This window comes from Puma concolor, chromosome E4 (genome assembly GCF_028749965.1).
Source record: "Puma concolor isolate L17-30 chromosome E4, mPumCon1.1.hap2, whole genome shotgun sequence".
Classification (NCBI taxonomy): domain Eukaryota; kingdom Metazoa; phylum Chordata; class Mammalia; order Carnivora; family Felidae; genus Puma; species Puma concolor.
Window position 1 is genome coordinate 48,982,517 of NC_141683.1, and position 20,735 is coordinate 49,003,251.

A 20,735-nucleotide genomic window follows, 5' to 3' on the forward strand; every position below is an offset into this window, starting at 1 on the left:
GAAAAGTATGCAGGCAAAGATAAAAGGCACACAAAGAAACAACAAATCACAAGTAAGAACAAGGAGGAACAACATAAACCTTCAAAAACTTTAGATATTTGATTTCCCAGACAATTATAAACAACTAGACTTACTACACTTCAAGCAAAAACAAAAAAGATTTGAAAGCTTTTGCAAGTATCAGCAATCTATAAAAATTTATCTAGCAAAATTACAGGTCAAAGAGAACTTTTAGAAAGTAACAACACAATAACCAAAACTTAAAGCCCAATAGGTTGATTCAGTAGCAGATTTGGTAGAATTAAAGAGTAAATCAGTAAAGTGGAAGATAATTTGGGAAAAAAATACCCAGAATGCAACATGGAAAGACAGAAATATGTAAAATACAGAAGAGAGGTTAAAAAATACAGAAGATAAATTGAGAAAGTTTAACATACATTCAATTGTGGTCCTGGAAAAACAGACGTAAAAACAGAGACAGATGGAATATAAATATGAATAATGGGAAAGACAATAAATAACTGAAGAGATAATGGCTGGGAATTTGCCAGAGTTAATAAAAAGTAACAAAGCACGGATAAAATGGAATTCAATGAACCACAAAGTAGGATAAATAAGAATAAATTCACACACAAAGATACTAACACTGAAACTACAAGCAACCAACAGGAAATGTTACAAAGAGCTACAGACAAAAAGGACACTGCCTTCAAAGGAACATCCATCAGACCGACTACTGACCTCTCCAATAAGGTAAGGGAGACCAGAAGCCACTGTGATGAGATCTTCAATTCACTAAATGTATTACCTGCCAACCTAAAATTCTACACCTAGTGAATGTATCTTCCAAAATTAAGTGCAAAGTTATGTTTCCAGGTACACATAACTAAGTTTGCCATCAGCAAACCCTCACAAAATGAAATCTTAAAGGATACAGTTTAAATACAAGCAAAATGTTCCCGTAGGGTTTGAGTGGTGAGAACAAAGAGCCAAGAAACTGAGAAATACATGACTAAATCTAAATGCACGTTATTTTATGTGGTCAATTTGTTGAGGGGTTAAAAACAATAACAATAATTATACAACAAAAACAGATCAGCAGAGGAGGTTAAAGAAGAAAGTGTTCTAATGTTCTTGCATCTTTACATACAGATGTGTTTATGTCCTAGAGGAATCCCTAAAATAATATAGTGTGTTACTTAATGGAATTATTTAAAAACTTCCAAATGATGCATGCAGGGTGAGAAAAAGAAAGAATAGGTAAGCCAGTGATTTTTCACCAGGGCCACTAGGTTCTCCTAGCACCAGCAGAGTTTAGTAATCAACTAAGGATTTGGGCAGATTGCATGCACTGATTTTGGAATACCCATTCTGTGGCTCCCTCCCTTCAAGCATTTCTCCCTTAACTCTCAGCTTCAGCCAGTCCCAAATGATGTCTTCTAACTCTTCAAGCCAGCAAGGCTATGGACTGGGGAGTGACCCCAGGATAGAAGCTGAAAATTTCCTGATCTTACCTACTGCAGCTTGACCTCCAAGGATAGATTTCTGCTTCTCTGCCTGCTTTGGATTTTGTCTATGGGAGTAGTCATCCCACCATGCTACTCTATTGCTACTCTGCCATTACCAAATGCATTTACTATTTTTGAAACCAGGAAAAAGATGCAGAAATACAGTGAGAGTCATTCACTTAGTTATAAACATTTATTAAGCACCTACCATAAAACAACCATTCATCTAAGCATCAGAGGTACAGTGGTAAAGAGACAATGCCCCCCATCTCAGGAACTTACCCTGTGTATATGAACAAATAATTAAGATCATACCCGACGGTATTATAAAGATAAAGTGACAACGAAGTGGAAATGTGTACTTTCAATTGGCACCATGGTCAAGGAAGTCCTTCTTGGGGAAATAACATCTGGGCTTAAATCTGAATGACAAAAAGGAACCACCCATGAGAGTTCTTTGAACAAGCTATTCCAATGATCAGAACTGGCAAAAGCCCTAAGGTCAGAAGAATTTCAAGAAGGAAATAAGAAAACAAAAAGAGAAACAAAAATGGAAGCCATCTGAATAATATGAGAATAATGACCACTACCTACAAGTGGGTCACAAATTTAGCCCTGAGCTTCCTGGTAGTAATAAAGAGAAGCCTGGTCAAGGCTAACATGCACCCTAGAAAAACAATCCTGAATACTGACTTGCACAAAAATCATAACTGCATACATTATTCACAATAACATCAAAACAGATTGAATGTCTAACAATAAAGGGACAGTTAACCTATGATAGACACTTACCTAAGAGATTACTGTGAATCTATGAAAATTGAGAACTATGGCAACACATAAATTTATGCTATAATAATGCTGAGTGAAGAATATGATTACTATTTTATGTAACCCTGGAAACCCTACAAAAACCCTGACCCCCCCAATATCCAATAAACTAAATTGAAAGGAACACACATCAAATTTCTAAACTGAATGTGTCTGAATGGTAGAATAACAGGTCATGTTTTCTTCTTTTTCTTTCCTTTTACTGCGTTTTCCAGATAAAAAAAAAGTTTTAAGGAATAATGCATGTACATGTAAGCAAATGATAAGGTAAACAAATGTGGTGTAATAAGTGTGTATGCCACATGTATTTAAGAGTTCTGAGGGAAAAACACAAAGTCAGGTGCACGATAATCTTAATTACGTAAACAAATGTATCTCTGTGGATGAAGACGCCTCCTGCTTCATCCCACTCATCTCGCGCAACTACATTACTAGAGAATTCTTCAAAAAAAACCCCACATAACTGAGTACAGCAGTTCCTGAGGTACGCCCTTCAGTTGCTCCCCCATATCTACAGGACAACGCGTAGACTCCTGAACATGGATACGGATCCCCACCACAGGGCCCTATTTCTCTGGCATAGCTTGCCGTCCATCAACTCCAGCTCACGTGCCGCCACAGAGGCAGAGCCACTTAACATTTCTCAAGTTCGAGATGTTTTATGTTACATTTCCCATTGTCTGGAATGTTCTTCCTTTTGTGTCCAGTAATAGTCCTACTCTTCCTTCAAAGTTCCACTCTACCACAGGGTCATCCCTGACCAGACTCAACAGAGATGTAAGCACAGTCCTCTCTTTGCACATCTGGCACATGCTTTTTTTTTTTTTTTTTAACGTTTATTTATTATTGACAGACAAAGACAGAGCATGAGCATGGGAGGGGCAGACAGAGGAGGAGACAGAATCTGAAGCAGGCTCCAGGCTCCGAGCTGAGCCCAACGTGAGGCTCAAACTCACAAACTGCTAGATCATGACCTAAGCCGAAGCTGGACACTTAAGCGACTGAGCCACCCAGGCACCCCTGGCACACACTATTAAATATCCCTACAGCGAATGTGACACAGCACAGGACTGACTTCTGGCTCCATGTCCATCTTCCAGACTATCTACAATGATTTCTTTTAGGGCCCATTCCAGGTTTTTTGTATCCTGAGATCCTCAGACTGTTCTCAGCACCAAATGTTTGCTGATTAAATGGGAACAAGCATACCTGTACTGGTCTCACCCAAGCCAAGGAACAAGGAATGGCCTGAGCCGGGAGCTTTGTGTAGCAGCACCTGCAAGAGATGATCACAAACCCCAATATTCCATCATGTTTTAAAACTGCATTTTATGGAATCTCTAATCCACTCTTGATTTTAGCTGTTTACAGCACTTCAGACTATTTACTCATGCATCTTTAAATTAATGCCTTACACTTTAAAGCATTCTAAGTAATAAAAATTTTAAACATCATAGTCCTTGAAACCCATGCAATTAAAATATAGGTAGGAACAGACCAACCTTCATGCTATATAAATGCAATTCTTAGCATCACCCCAAGAATCATTTTCTTAATAAGAGATTGTTTTTTAGAGTTTCATGGTCCATTCAGATTCAGTCATGTGAAAGAAGACCTAAGAGATTATAATCCCAATGTGAAACTAAGGGACCATATGCCAAGTTCATTTGCACTAAAAAAAAAAAAAAAAAAAAGAGGGATGGAAGAAAGGAAGGCAAGAGAAAAGAGCAATCTTAACCCCATGCAGCTTTAGCATTATGAGCATTATGATTCAAAACTTAGTAATAATTTAACCATATTTGTTAACTCACTTGAGAAACCTTAGGGAGGACTTCTGAACAGTTCCAATATTTCCAAAGTCTGGGTAGAATACTTCAACTTCCTGTTTCCCGAGGACTTGATGGATAATGACCCGATACCACCACTTATCCTCAGAAATCCTGACACAACAGAGATGTCCCGGCTGGATAAAATACTCCGGCATGGCATATCGATCAGAAACCAGCTGATTGGAATAGCAGCGCCTGTAGAATTCCATAAAACGGAATTTCAAAGAGGGAGAAAATATCATTTGATGCATCAAGACCAAGAAAGTCTTGGCAAAAAGCAAGGAAAAAAAAATCCTCCTTTTTCTGATTGGTTAATGCTTATTAATACCAACTAATTTTATTTTCCTCTTTCTTTTCCAAATCCCTTCTCTTCATCAATAAACTTCTTCACATGGAAAGTTATACACTCATTTTATCTCATATTCTCTGAACAAAATGCAATCCAACTTTATTCGTCAGCACTTCCTAAAATAGACATTTTTAAGACACCAATGGCCCCTTAATTCCCAAATCTAATAGCCTGTCTCGCCAGCTTCCGATATACTTCTTTCTCTGCAACATGACCCTGATCCTATCCTCTTTCAAACTCTATCCTACTTAGTTTCCAAGACACTATTTTCTCCTACTTCTTCTCTGTCAATAATTATTCTTATAGTGGCTCTCTAATTGCCTTTAAAGTTTAGGTTCTCTGGGATCTTACATTTAGGAAGTATAAAATAATAAGAGCTCAGGCTTTGAACCCAGTCACATGAGCTCAAATCGTGACTCCATCATTTACTAGCTGTGTGACTTTATCTTTCTGTGCTTCAGTTTACTTGTTGAGCATGGAGAGGACAATAAAACCTTAGCAAAATAGATGAATGCTAAGCACAGAGTCCAAATACAGTTAAGTACCCATTAACTATTACTATTCTTTCTGTACACCATCTCATCCATTTTCATATCTTTATACCACTACAAATAAAACGATGATTCTCCATCTTGATCTTTAAACTCTGAATCACTTCGGAACTTTAAAACTTTATTTCCAGCTATACAGAGAAGATGCTAGTTGTTCCCCAATTTTCATTCTCCTAATAGAATCCCGAATTTTAACTGAGTATATAGCCATTCAGACTTCCCAGACTCCTTAGCATCTAGATGTGAATACTAAGTCCTGAGCAATGAGATGTGAGAAAAAGTGTGCATGATTAGGATGGTAAATTTTATGTGTATTTTACCACAATTAAAAAAAGTAAAAGTATAGAAATTCGAGCTCATGTCTTTCAAAGAAAACGGCACATCTCCAACCACCTACCTTCTTCTCATTCTCCTTCCCACTGGCTGAAATGAGGATCTCATGGATGTGATGGCGAGCTACATGCTGGACCATGTAGATGGGGCAACACACTGTCTGGGACAGCAAGACAGAAAACACTTGTGTCCCTAACACCAGGGAGCTACCTTATCCACCTTTACTGCTTACATATGGACTACTATGGGAAGAAGAAATAAATTTTTATCTTTTTTAAGCTACTGTGTCTTAGGCTAAGTTATGTCTCTGTAGCAGTGGCTAAACCTAATCCTAACTATTACTGTCCACTCAACATTGTCAATTCACTACTCCATGGTCACCTTAGATGCACCAGGTGTAAACTTCTAGCCCCGGCTCAAAGCTACTCAATCTCTAAAGTCAACACAGGTTTCATATTCTCCTTTTCTCCCTCATCCTTCTCAAACCCATTCTTGTCACCAAGACCTGACAACTACTTCCCCAAATTTTTTCCAATTTCTTTCAACTCTCACTCTCTTACCAAGACTAGCATATTAATGGATGCTCTCCTGTTCACTCACCCGTCTTCCACACTGCAACGAGAGTTATCTTGCTAAAATACAAACCTGTTGATGCCCCTACCTTCTTAAACCTTCAGAGGCTCCACACTGTCTACAGAATAAGTCAGAATTCCCGCCCATGGTGTCCATACTCCAGCTCTTCCCCAGTATTCCAGTTTCACATTCAGTCACCGTCACCCAACCTCATGCAATGGTGCTTCACTTCCCTATTTGTTGCTCCCAGAACACCACGCTACTCTGTTGTCAACAGTAGCCTTGGTGCCAGCGATTGGATCCACACATACCCACTCACACCTTTTTGACTGGAAAATTCTTGTTTTTTAAGCCTAGTTCAAATATCTCCTTTTGTGAAGCTTTTTCCCACCTTCAACAGGCAGAATTACTGCCTCATGCAGTACCCCACTTATCCGCTCTCTGTATCCCCAGATAATCGTGGTGTTCACAAAGGCAAAGACCATGTCTGTCTTCTCCTCATACTGCTCATGCCCAAATCCCAAGCACACAGCAGATGTGGTATTAGTAACAATAGCAGCCAACAGGTGAGCTAGACTCCATTCTAAGTGCTTGAATCTTCCCAACTCTGTGAGGCAGGTATGAGTACTATCCCTACTTTGGAGATAAGCAGACTAGGCCCAGAGTTAAAAGTAACTTCAAGGCCATAGAGCCAGTACGTGTGCTTTAAAACATGTACTAAACCTTACAGGCATACTGGAATGGAATATATAATATTTTTACTAAGTGTTTATTATGTGACTTACATTATACCAGGTGTTCTTGGGTGAGAGGAGTTGATAATGCAGTAAAATTAGATTAAAAGATGGAATGCTCTTGGATAAATAAATACATTATTCTTATATACGACATCAATGTAAAAATCAGACACTGTTGTTCATGAATAAATCTAAAGTGACTGCAAATGTACACATTTTACAGGGTGTTTTACTAAGAAAGGACATGATATTTCGGCAGATAAAAGAGATTAACTAGAGTAGTCGTTCTCCAAGTGCAGTTCACAAACCCCCAGGACCTTGATGCCCTTTTAACAAGTCCATAAGGTCAAGACTAATTTAATATTTTAGTGTTACTATGAAAATAGTTATTTGCCCTTTTCACTGCATTAACATTTGTAATGAAGGTGTAAAAGCAAGGTGCCTTAGCCAAATCAAGGCAGTGTCACCAAACTTTACTAGCAGTCACTTGTCACCGCCATGCACTCACAATAAAAGACAAAGAAGAAGAAAAAAAAAGAGGCCAATGTCACGTAAGAATGTCCTTCATAAACCAATAAAAATTAAGTATATTAAATCTCAACCACTCAGTGACCATCTTTTCAATATTCTATGTGACAAAAAAGGAAGTAATAGACACATAAAACACTGCTCAAGTTGTCTTAAGAAAAGCAATTATGCATCTGAGAACTGAACTAGCTGTTTTTGTGGAACATTTTTACTTGGAAGAGGAACTATACATTTTTTTTCATGGAACATCATTTTTGCTTGAAATGACTACTATCAAACTATGTTTATTCAGACTTGAGTATCTGATGCACATTTTCTCAAAAATGAAGTGAGCCCGTCACTTCAAGAAAAACACTGACAGTATTTGTCATCAATGTTAAAATTCAAGACTTTCGAGTGAAAATTTAGATTCTGGAAATGTTGCATCCACCACGAGTTTGACAGCTTCCTAATACGTAATACTTCTCTGATGAGATCAGTGGTGATATTAAAGAATGTGATTTTTTATACTATGTGATGAAATGTGTCAAGATTTGGAAGACCTACATAACTCAGTGAACCAGTATTTTCCAATGCATGATGTTTTGAAATTATACATGAAGGTAAAAGATGTTTTCAGGGCTGGTTACACTGAGTGCCTTATGCTTGCTTTAATGTTCTGCTATTGCTGTCTTGAAATACTTAATAATTTTACAACTTGGAGACTTGCATTTTAATTTTGCACTGGAACCTGAAACAGCATAACCAAACCTGAATCTGTTCAAAGTACAAAGGAAGACCAATGAATTTTAACAGCAGCGTATGAAAAGTTCAAATTCCACATTGCAACCAATCTTTAAGAAACTACCACTTGTCAAGTTTTGGAATGTTCACAAATTTCCTTAAATATCAAAGATTATTCACAAATTTCTAAAAAGGCTACTAAAATACTCCTTTTCCCATGAGGACAAAGGGGAACCGTCTTGCAGTGTAGGTGGGAATGCAAACTGGTGCAGCCACTTTGGAAAACAGTATGGAGGTTCCTCAGAAAGTTAAAAATAGAACTACCTTATGATCCAGAACTTGCACTACTAGGTATTTACCCAAAGGATACAAAAATACAGATTCAAGGAAGTACATGCACTCTGACGTTTATAGCAGCATTATTAACAATAGCCAAACTATGGAGGGAGCCCAAATGTCCACTGACTGATGAATGGATAAAGAAGATGTGGTATATATATGCAATGGAATATCATTCATCCACAAAAAGAATGAAATCTTGCCATTTTCAATAATGTGGATGGAGCAAAAATGTATTACACTAAACAAAATAAGACAGTCACAGAAAGACAAACACCATATGATTTCACTCATATATGGAATTTAAGAAACAGATGATCACATGGGAAGGGAGAAAAACAGAGAAACCACAAGAGACTCTTGAATACAGAGAACAAACTGAGGGTTAATGGAGGGAAATGGGTGGGGGATTGGCTAGATGGAGGATGGGTATTAAGGAGGGCACTTGTGATGAGCACTGGGTGTTGTATGTAAGTGATGAATCAGTGAATTCTACTCCTGAAACCAATATTACACTGTATGTTTAACTAACTAAAATTAAAATAAAAATTTGAAAAGAGGGGTGCCTGGGTGGCTCAGTCGGTTGAGCATCCAACTTTTCATTTTGGCTCGGGTCATGATCCCAGGGTTATGGGATTAAATCCCACATGAGGCTCCATGCTGAGCATGGAGCCTGCTCAAGATTCTCTCTCTCCCCCTCTGCCCTTCACCCCCACTCACATGCTCTCTAAAATAAAAATAGGTTTTTTTGGCAAAAGAAAGAAAATACTCCTCTTCACAACTATGTATCTGTGTGACCAGATGTTTTCATACACTACAATCAAAACAACGAAGCTCAAGACATTAAAGATGAAAGCAGACATTAAAATCAAACTTTCCCCTATTAAGACAGATAATAAAGAGATCAGCAAAAATGTAAAATAATGTCACTATTCTAATTTCCAGAAAGTAGTTACTGTTCATAGAAATATGTTATTTATATCCACACAAATGGACTTACTGTTTTTTTAAACAAAATTTTCTTACATGCTGCAGTTTTAATTTCTAAGATAAATATCAGTAAACAAAAGCTCTCAAGTCCTTAACTGCTAAAAGCTCTAAAACCAAAATGCTGACAAGTACTCATTTAGAATGAGATACATGAAAAATACATTGAAAACAACAGATTCCTACCGCATTTCAATCATCATGTCTTCAAGTAACTCTGATGAATCCCTGCTATAGATTCGGATGTAGAATTGACTAGGAGAGATGATATACTCCACAAAGACCCCCACAAGGGTACTGGTATCTAATGGTGGCAGTCTGCATAATTTCTTGTCCCGTACAGCATCTGGTGGGATATCATGGTTTGCAATTGCCAGGCTGAGCTGTGACTTATCAACTTCCACTTGCTACAAGTTAAAAAAAGAAATAAAAGAAATCTTTGGGTGAAATTTCAAACTCTATGATGACATTTCCCTAAGTATATTTCACGAGTCATCTTTATCAGAATCACCTGGGAAATTATAAAAACAAAGCTTCTTAGGCTTATTCCAGACTTACTAATTCAGAATACCTAGAAGTGGGACCCATAATTATGTATTAAAAAAATTCCCTAGAGGGGCGCCTGGGTGGCTCAGTCGGTTAAGCAGCCGACTTCGGCTCAGGTCACGATCTCGTGGTCCGTGAGTTCGAGCCCCGCGTCGGGCTCTGTGCTGACAGCTCAAAGCCTGGAGCCTGTTTCAGATTCTATGTCTCCCTCTCTCTGACCCTCCCCCATTCATGCTCTGTCTCTCTCTGTCTCAAAAATAAATAAACGTTAAAAAAAAAATTAAAAAAAAAAAATTCCCTAGAGGGTACTGGGTGGCTCAGTCAGTTGAGTGTCTGACCCCAGATTTCGGCCCAGGTCATATCTCATGGTTCATGACATTGAGTCTCATATTGAGCATGGAGCCTGCCTGAGATTTCTCTCTCTCTCCCTCTGTCCCTCTCCCCAGCTAGTGCTATCTCAAAACTTAAAAACACAAAATTCCCTATCATCAAAACAGTATGGTATTGGCACAAAAACAGACACTCAGATCAATGGAACAGAACAGGGAACCCAAAAATGGATCCACAAACATATGGCCAACTAATCTTTGACAAAGGAGAAAGAATATCCAATGGAATAAAGACAGTCTCTTCAGCAAGTGGTGCTGGGAAAACTGGACAGCGATATGCAGAAGAATGAACCTGGACCACTTTCTTACACCATGCACGAAAATAAACTCAAAATGGATGAAAGACCAAAATGTAAGGCAGGAAGCCATCAAAATCCTTGAGGAGAAAGCAGGCAAAAACCTCTTTGTTCTTGGCCACAGCAACTTCTTACTCAACACGTCTCCAGAGGCAAGGGAAACAAAAGCAATAAATGAACAATTGGGACCTCATCAAAATAAAAAGCTTCTGCACAGCGAAGGAAACAATCAGCAAAACTAAAAGGCAACCTACAGAACAGGAGAAGATACTTGCAAACAACACATCAGATAAAGGGTTAGTATCCAAAATCTATAAAGAACTTATCAAACTCAACACCCAAGAAAACAAATAATCAAGTGAAGAAATGGGCAGAAGACCTGAATAGACACTTCCCCAAAGAAGACATCCAGATGGCCAACTGACACATGAAAAAATGCTCCACATCACTCATCATCAGGGAAATACAAATCAAAACCACAATGAGACCTTACACCAGTCAGAATGGCTAACATTAACAACTCAGGCAACAACAGATGTTGGAGAAGTTGTGGAGAAAGGATCTCTTCTGCACTGCTGGTGCGAATACAAACTGGTGCAGCCACTCTGGAAAACAGTTTGGAGGTTCTTCAAAAAATTAAAACTAGAACTATCCTACGACCCAGCAATTGCCCTACTAGGTATTTATCCAAGGATACAGGTATGCTGTTTCAAAGGGACACATGCACCCCAATGTTTGTAGCAGCACTATCAACAATAGCCAAATTATGGAAAGAGCCCAAATGTCCACCGATGAATGAATGGATAAAGAAGATGTGGTATACACACACACACACACACACACACACACACACACACACAGAGTACTACTCAGCAACCAAAAAGAATTAAATCTTGCCATTTACAATATGTGGATGGAACTAGAGGTTATTATGCTAAGTGAAATTAGTCAGAGAAAGACAAATACCATATGACTTTACTCATATGAGGACTTTAAGACACAGAACAGATGAACACAAGGGAAGGGAAGCAAAAATAATATAAAAACATGGAGGGGACAAACATAAGAGACTCTTAAATAAAGAGAACAGAGGGTTACTGGAGGGATTATGGGAGAGGGGATGGGCAAAATGGGTAAGGGGCATTAAAGAATCTACCCCTGAAATCATTGTTGCACTACATGCTAACTAACTTGGATGTAAATTTAAAAAATTAAATTATGGGGCGCCTGGGTGGCGCAGTCGGTTAAGCGTCCGACTTCAGCCAGGTCACCATCTCGCGGTCCGTGAGTTCGAGCCCCGCGTCAGGCTCTGGGCTGATGGCTCAGAGCCTGGAGCCTGTTTCCGATTCTGAGTCTCCCTCTCTCTCTGACCCTCTCCCGTTCATGCTCTGTCTCTCTCTGTCCCAAAAATAAATAAACGTTGAAAAAAAAAAAAAAAACTTTAAAAAATTAAATTAAAAAAAATTCCCTAGGTGATCCTTACCTACATTAATATATGAAAACTGCCTTATGAAATTAAGAGTCAAAAGTATGTTATACAACTGCCCCATTCAAAATTGAAAATATGGTACTTTAAATATTCAGGCTAAACGAAGACAGTCTTCCTACCCAACCCTACCAACAAAGGTAACTTTAAATTTCACACTAATCTTCCAATCAACAATAGTTTCTCAGGGCACCTGGGTGGCTCAGGAGGTTGAGTGTCCAAGTCTTCATTTCGGCTCCGGTCATGATCTCACAGCTGTGGGATGGAGGCCCACATTGGGCTCAGACCTGAGTGTGGAAGCTGCTTGGGATTCTCCCTCCCCTGCTCTCTCTGATCCTCCCCCATTCACATGCTCACCTGCACTTTCTCTCAAAAACTTAAAAAAAAAATTATTTTTATATTTTTTAATTTTATTTTTTAAAATTGACATCCAAATCAGTTAGCATATAGTGCAACAATGATTTCAGGAGTAGATTCCTTAGTGCCCCTTACCAATTAGCCCATCCCCCCCTCCCACAACCCCTCCAGTAACCCTCAGTTTGTTCTCCATACTTATGAGTCTCTTCTGCTTTGTCCCCCTCCCTGTTTTATATTGTTTCCCTTCCCTTATGTTCATCTGTTTTGTCTCTTAAAGTCCTCATATGAGTGAAGTCATAAGATTTTTGTCTTTCTCTGACTAATTTCACTTGGCATAACATCCTCCAGTTCCATCCACGTAGTTGCAAATGGCAAGATCTCATTGTTTTTGATTGCCGAGTAATACTCCATTGTGTGTGTGTGTGTGTGTGTGTGTGTGTGTGTGTGTGTGTGTGTATACACACACACACACACACACACACACACACCATGTCTTCTTTATCCACTCATCCATCGATGGACACTTGGGCTCTTTCCATGCTTTGGCTATTGTTGATAGTGCTGCTGTAAACATTGGGGTGCATGTGTCCCTTCGAAACAGCATATCTGTATCCCTTGGATAAATACCTAGTAGGGCAATTGCTGGGTCATAGGGTAGTTCTATTTTCAGTTTTTTGAGGACCCTTCATACTGTTTTCCAAGGTGGCTGCACCAGCTTGCATCCCCCCCCCAAAATTGTTTTAAATAGGGTTTCTCAAACATTTTCATTCTAAAATCTATTATTTTCCTTTAGACTTTTCTCTCACCCTCTATAAAATATGTAGCAGTCTCTTGAAACAAAATGTTTTCCTTCCATGAAAGAAGCCAGTTACAGACGATAGAAGAAGTGTAAGCAATTAATTCCTTAATAACAACAAAATAAATAACAGAAGATGAGAACACAAAAAAGGAAAATTGTGTGTGGAAACGTAATGAAAAATAAAAAATACACCCTATAATTGAGTACACGAGCAGGGGCAATTTGCAGCAATTATTGAGACATATAGCTAAAACAAAGCTCCTCAAATCTTCCCTCCTTTTCCAGCCCACATTTTCAAAAACGTGGACAGACCATTGGCTTTATCATCCTGAGAAAACTGGCAAATCTTCAAACCCATCTGAAAAGTTTAAAATGAGAGTTGAAAGTTAGTTATACAAAAGATCTAGAACAAGAATAAATGCCGTATAAGGTGATTTCAGACCAAAACTCTGCTCTCTTCTAAAAAATCATGCATCTTGAGACAAGATTTTCCTGAATAGAATTTTGATGTAAGGAAATACTCATTTAGGGGTGCCTGTGTGGCTCAGTCACTTAAGTGTCTAACTTCAGCTCAGGTCATGATCTCATGGTTAGTGAGTTTGAGCCCATTAGGCTCTTTGCTGTCAGCACAGAGCCCACTTCAGATCCTCTGTCCTCTCTTTCTGCCCCTCCCCCACTTTCTCTCTTTCTCAAAAATAAATAAAACATTAAAAAAAGAAATATTCATTTAGTTACTTTCCATAATGCTGATCTCCAGTGTACAAAGTCTTTACACCTACTCACCAGCTGTAAAGGCTTTACCACCAGATTAGGCTTTTTGCAAATCTTCTTTTCTGGCTCTTTAGGGTTTTTAGGAAGACAATCCCAGGCAGTCTCCTTGATAGCAGCAGTAGACAGTGAATTTCTAGGGGGACTGGAGACACAAGCTTTGACTTCTATTTTCTTATCTGATTGAACTAAACATGAATTTTTGACTGATGAAATGGGTTCATCTGAAAAAATCAACAGAGTAGCCTGTGGATAGCCATTATAGTAATTTGTCTAACTGTTACAAAGCACATTCTATGGCCCAGGCACTGGGCAAATAATGACAAATGAGAGATACGAACCTAACTTTATAGACCTTTCAATATGGAGAAACGAAATGAAGTTCTAGATGGGAACAAATCTTAAATTACTTACATTGGCAGGGAAAGGGCAAGTTTCTTGAACTTTGGTTAAAGGTTTTGTTTTTCAGTATCCTCATTTCAATTTACTTCCTGCTCGCAGTGAATATGCATAGTTACTTAATGTATTAATGTGACTACTGAATATCCCATAATATAATGCCTTAATTTTTAGGGGATTACCAAATCAATCACATATTGTGTTCAACTTTACATGTGTATGATGATTTTAAGAGACTGACACCTTAAAACAGACCCAGATAGACCTAAAACCATAGTGGCTCCTACAGAAAAACTAGTAAGTGCACAAAGATGGAGGTACAAGAATGTTTATCACTGTATCTTTTATAATGACAAAAAATAAATACACTCTATATGTCTGTCAACAGGAGACTAAATCAATTATAATACAGTCACATAAAAGAATTATATGTAGTTAAAAAGGATGAAATAAACTTACATATGCTGATATGGAAAAACATCCATAACATACGAAGTATAAAAAGAACTTCTATATATACAGAACACTATCTTATGCAAGAAAATTCTACATGTAATAAATAACTATGGTATTATACAAGAGGTCCAGAAAAAGACCTATTAAAATAATTACTAGTTACCAATCTACCTTACTGGAATTTTTAAACAAATATTGCTTTTATAGGGGCGCCTGGGTGGCGCAGTCGGTTAAGCGTCCGACTTCAGCCAGGTCACGATCTCGCGGTCCGTGAGTTCGAGCCCCGCATCGGGCTCTGGGCTGATGGCTCGGAGCCTGGAGCCTGTTTCCGATTCTGTGTCTCCCTCTCTCTCTGCCCCTCCCCCGTTCATGCTCTGTCTCTCTCTGTCCCAAAAATAAATAAACGTTGAAAAAAAAAAAAAAAAAAAAACAAATATTGCTTTTATAATTTTTTTAAAAATCTACGTATGCTTACATATTCATTGAAAAAAATCTCAAAGACCAATAAAAATTCTAACAGATTTTTTCAGGCAAGTAAAATGATGGGAAATATTCACTTTCAACTTATTAAAATAACATGAGTTATTTACACATTATTTATAACTCATGTTATTTTAATAAGAAAAATCAACAAAGTGGGTATGTTTATATCAAAGATACATTGATATTCTGGAAAAAAGTTGCGATCCATCAAAACCACTTTTAGAAGCTTATAAAAATACAAGGACAGTTGACCCTGAACACTGCAGCATGTAGGGGCATCAACCCCCAATGCAGTCAAAAATCGCATATAACTTTTGATTCCCCCAAAATTTAACTACTAGAGCCTACTGCTGACCAGAAGCCTTACTGATAATATAAATAGTTGATTAACATATATTTTATGTATGTATTATATACTATATTCTTTTTTCCCTCCATTACAGTTTATTTTTTTAATATGAAATTTATTTTCAAATTGGTTTCCATACAACACCCAGTGCTCATCCCAACAGGTGCCCTCCTCAATGCCCATTCTTAGAATAAAGTAAGCCAGAGAAAAGAAAATGTTAAGAAAATCATAAGGAAGAGAAATTACATTTACAATATTATACTGATTTTACCATAAAAAATCCACGTATAAGTGGACCTATGCAACTCAAACCCATGTTATTTAAGAGTCAACTGTACCTTACACTACTATAATTTGGCAACATGTTACCACTGAGGGAACAAAATAAAGAATACACGGAACCTCCCTGTATTAGTTTTTAACGGTATATAAGCCTACAATACTCTCAATAAAAATTTCAAAAGAAAAACCCAAAAAAAAACAAAAATCAAGTGCCTTAAATGCAGTGTGGTATCCTGAAGTAGATCCAGAAACAGAAAAAGAACAATTATGAGAAAGCTGGTAAAACCTAAATAAAATCTACAGTTTAGCTAATAATAATATATCAGAATTAATTTCTTAGTTTTCATAAATGTATCATAGTAATTAATGTAAGATGTTAATATTAGATGGATGAAAGGCACAAGAGAATCTATAATACCTTTGCAACTTTTCTGTAAACCTAAGATAATTTTTAGTTTTAGGTTTGAAAAAGTTTGTTTAAAAAACAAATATATGTGCTAGGTTCCAATGCACACCCATTTATCAAAAATGTCCTTGTATTTCTTAAAAGCTTTCTGATACACAGCCAGAGTTAACAACCGCTGATCTAGCACTTCCCCATCAGATCACTGTTTCAGAAAACTGGTTTCTTCAAAGTTATAGAAAAATCTGGATAATGAAGAAAGTATATTTTAAAAAGTCAGATAGATGGTCTTTATTAATAATACCGATTAGCCTTATTACAATAAGTATCACCAGAAAGGTCATCATATACAAAATGTTTTCAAGGCTAATGTGTAATCTGTCTGGTTCATATGCTTACAATAAAGAATATTACATAATCATGCTTTATTTTCCTTGTCCTTACAAAGACAATTAAAAAACAGGTTAGCATCTCCCAGCATACTCCAGGCCCATACCCACTTCAGCTACAGACAACTCACCGGGGCACCCACTATGCAGAGCACTCTGGGAACTCCCAACCCACACTCATTTCAGCTCCAACTGTCCCTCCAGAATACCCCCTGTATGAAGAGCACCAGGATCCCCTGGTGTGTACCTGCTTCAGCTCCAGCCATACCACCAGGGTAGTCCCAGCACAAAGTGCCATGGGACACCCAGCCTGTACCTGCTAAAGATTAAGCCAGCCAGCCAAAGCTGCCACACGCACACAGTCTACATAGAGGATGTTCCGCATAAGGCAATTCCTTCAAGTCTAGGAGAAGTAGTTGCTCCACCTAATTCATAGGAAAACACAGAGCATCAAATAAAATGAGACAGAATAACATACTTCAAATCAAAGAACAAGACAAAACCTCAAAAAAGAACTCAACAAAATGGAGATAAGCAAACTATCTTAGAAATTCAAGATAATGATCATAAAGATGCTCACCTGACTTCAGAGAAGAGTGCATAAGCTCAGTGAAACCTCAACAAACAGATAATATAAAAAAGAGCCAATCAGAGCTGAAGAATACAGTAAATGAAATGCAAAATACTCTAGAGGGAATCAACAGCATATCAGAGGATGCAGAAGAATGGATCAGTGATATGGAAAACAGTAATAGAAAGCACCCACACTAAACAGAAAAATGTTTTTTCAAATGAGGATAAGTTTAAGAGAACTCAGATAAGTTTAAGAGATCTCTTGGACAATATCCAGCATTCTAACATTCATATTATAGGGGTCCCAAAGAGAGAGACAGAGAGACAGAGAGAGAGAGACAGAGAGAGACAGCACACACACAGGCGCACAGAAAAATAACTTGAAAAAATAATAGCTGAAAACTTCCTTGACCTGGAGAAGAAAACAGACATCCAAGTCCAGGAATCACAGAGAACCCCAAACAAGGACGCAAAGAGGTCCACATTAGTTAAAATGTCAAAAATTAAAGATAAAATCTAAAAAGTAGCAAAAGAAAAGCAACAAGTCATGTACAAGGGAAACCCCATACGAGTATCAGCTCTGATGGGAATGGCATGGTATATTCAAACTGATGAAAGGGAAAAAAAAAACAGTAACAAAGAATATTCTGCCCAGCAAGGTTATCATTCAGAATTTAATAAGAACTAGTTTCCCAGCAAACAAAAGTTCATCATCACCAAAACAGACTTAGAAGCAATGTTCAAGAGACTTCTTTAAGTGGAAAGGAAAAGACCATAATTAGAAGAAAATTATAAAAAGAAAAAAGTTCACAAGTAAAAGCAAACAGAGAGTAGTAAATCAATCTCTTATAAAACTAGTATGAAGGTTAAAAGACAGAAGTAGTAAAATCGATGTTATCTAAAAAATTAGTTAAGGGCCTCATGAAATAAAAAGATACGAAATATGATATACACAAAACAAAAATGTCTATTTTTAGAATGTGTTCAAACTTACCATCAACTAAAAATATAAAATAGACTGCTACATACACAGGATGTTATATATGAGCCTCATGGTAATCACTAAACAAAAACCTCTACCAGATACACAAAAAATAAGGAGAAAGGAATCCAAGCATAACACTGAAGGAGGTCATCACAAGGAGAGATAGAGAAGAAAAACAGAAAACTATAAAAACAACCAGAAAACAAAAACAAAATGGCAGTAAGTACATACTTAACCAATAATTACTTTAAATGCACTAACTGCTCCAAAAGACAAGGGTGACTGAATGGATTAAAAAAAAAAAAAAAAAAAAAGACATCTATAGCTGCCCATAAGAGACTCACTCCAAGCCTAAAGACATGCAGACTGAAAGTGAAGACCTGGAAAAACTTATACCATGCAAATGGAAGCAAAAAAAAAAAAAAAAAATTTTAAAGCCAGTGTAGCAATACATCAGATAAAATGGACTTTAAAATAAAGACTGTAATGAACAAATAAGGGCAGTGTATAATGTTAAAAAGATCAATCCAACAAGAAAACAGAGCCACTGTAAGTATCTACACACCCAACACAGGAGCACCTAAATAAGCAACTATGAAAAGACACAAAGGGAGAAACTGATATTAACACAGTAATAGTAGGGGACTTTATCAGCTCACTTACATCAATGATCAGATCATTCAAACACAAAATCAATAAGGAAGCAATGGCTTTGAACAACACATTAAACCAGATAGACTTAATATATACAGAACATTCCATCCAAAAACAGAATATACATTCTTTTCAAGTTTTTTCCTTCTCTATATCACGTTAAGCCACACAACAAGACTCAATAAATTTAAGAAAACTGAAATCATATAAAGCATCTTTTCCAAACACAACAGTATGAAACTGGAAATCAACTACAAGCAAGACTGCAAAAAACACCAAAACATGGAGGCCAAACAACATGCTATTAACCAAAAAAATCAATGAAGTAATTAAATAGGAAATAAAAAAAAACAAAGACAAATGAAAATGAAAATATAATGGGGCGCCTGAGTGGCTCAGTCAGTTGGGCGTCCGACTTCAGCTCAGGTCAGGATCTCGCGGTCCGTGAGTTCGAGCCCCACGTCGGGTTCTGTGCTGACAGCTCAGAGCCTGGAGCCTGTTTCAGATTCTGTGTCTCCCTCTCTCTCTGACCTTTCCCCATTCATGCTCTGTCTCTCTGTCTCAAAAATGAATAAACGTTAAAAAAAAATTTTTTTTTTTTTTAAAGAAAATGAAAATATAATGGTCCAAAATCTTTGGGATGTAGCAAAAGCAGCTTTAAGAGGGAAGTTTATAGGGATACGGCCCTATCTCAAGAAACAAGAAAAATTTCAAGTAAACAATTATTCTTACATCTTAAGGAACTAGGAAAAGAATAAACAACGCCCAAAGTTAGTAAGAGGAAGGAAATAATGAAGATGAGAACAGAAATAAATGAAATGGAGACTAAAAAGTAACAGAGTAGATGAATAATGAAAGCAAGGGGGGCCTGGGTGGCTCAGTCGGTTAAGTCTCTGACTTTGGCTCAGGTCATGATCTCACGGTTTGTGAGTTCAAGCCCCGCGTCGGGCTCTGTGCTGACAGCTCAGAGCCTGGAGCGTGTTTCAGATTCTGTGTCTCCCTCTCTCTCTGACCCTCCCCGTTCATGCTCTGTCTCTGTCTCAAAAATAAATAAACATTAAAAAAAATAATAATGAAACCAAGAGCTGGTTCTTTGAAAAGAGAAACAAAATTGATAAATCTTTAGCCAGATTCACCAAGGGAAAAAAAAGAGGTCTCAAACAAATAACATCAGAATGAAACACAAAACAACCAACATCACAGAAATACAAAGGATTATAAGAGAACACTACAAAAAAATTATATACCAACAAATTGGACAACCAATGGACCATTAGAAGAAATGGACGAATTAACTAAATATATCAACAGACCAATTATTAGTAACAGAATTGAATAGGTAATCAAAAAACTCCCAACAAATGAAAATCCAGGACTGGATGGCTTCACAGGTGAAGTCTATCAAACATTTAAATAATTAACAGCCACTCTTTCGAACCGTGCCAAAAATAAAAGACGAAGGAGAGCTTCCATATTCATTCAATGAGCAAGCATTGCTCTGAAACCAAAACCAAAGACATTACAAAGAAGACAGAAAGACAGAAAGAAAGTGTGGGGGGGGGGGGGGAGAGTGAGAAAACTACAGGTTAATATCCCTGATGAACATACAATGCAAAAATCCTCAACAAAATATTAGCAAACCAAATTCAACAATATATTAAAAGGATCATTCACCACAATCAAGTGGTGGGATTTACTCCAGGAACGGAAGAGTGTTTCAATATCCACAAATCAATCAACTTTATATATCACATTAACAAAATGAAGAGATAAAAACCATATGGTCATCTCAACAGATGCAGAAAAAGCATTTGACAAAATCTGACATCTGTT

At 37.4% G+C, this 20,735-nt stretch overlaps 1 protein-coding gene across 4 annotated transcripts in view; it reads right to left on the minus strand.

Moving 5' to 3' along the window:
* The window catches only part of TDRD5 (tudor domain containing 5), a 107,833-nt gene that overhangs the window by 29,549 nt on the left and 57,549 nt on the right, over positions 1–20,735 (minus strand). For all 4 annotated transcript variants that reach the window (XM_086693109.1, XM_086693112.1, XM_086693110.1 and 1 more), the window contains 4 exons: positions 13,945–14,153; positions 9,475–9,695; positions 4,151–4,363; positions 3,549–3,615 (listed from right to left, as the gene is read on the minus strand). In XM_086693109.1, the coding sequence (XP_086549235.1) occupies positions 3,549–3,615; positions 4,151–4,363; positions 9,475–9,695; positions 13,945–14,153 (710 nt within the window). The remainder of the gene's footprint in view (positions 1–3,548; positions 3,616–4,150; positions 4,364–9,474; positions 9,696–13,944; positions 14,154–20,735) is intronic.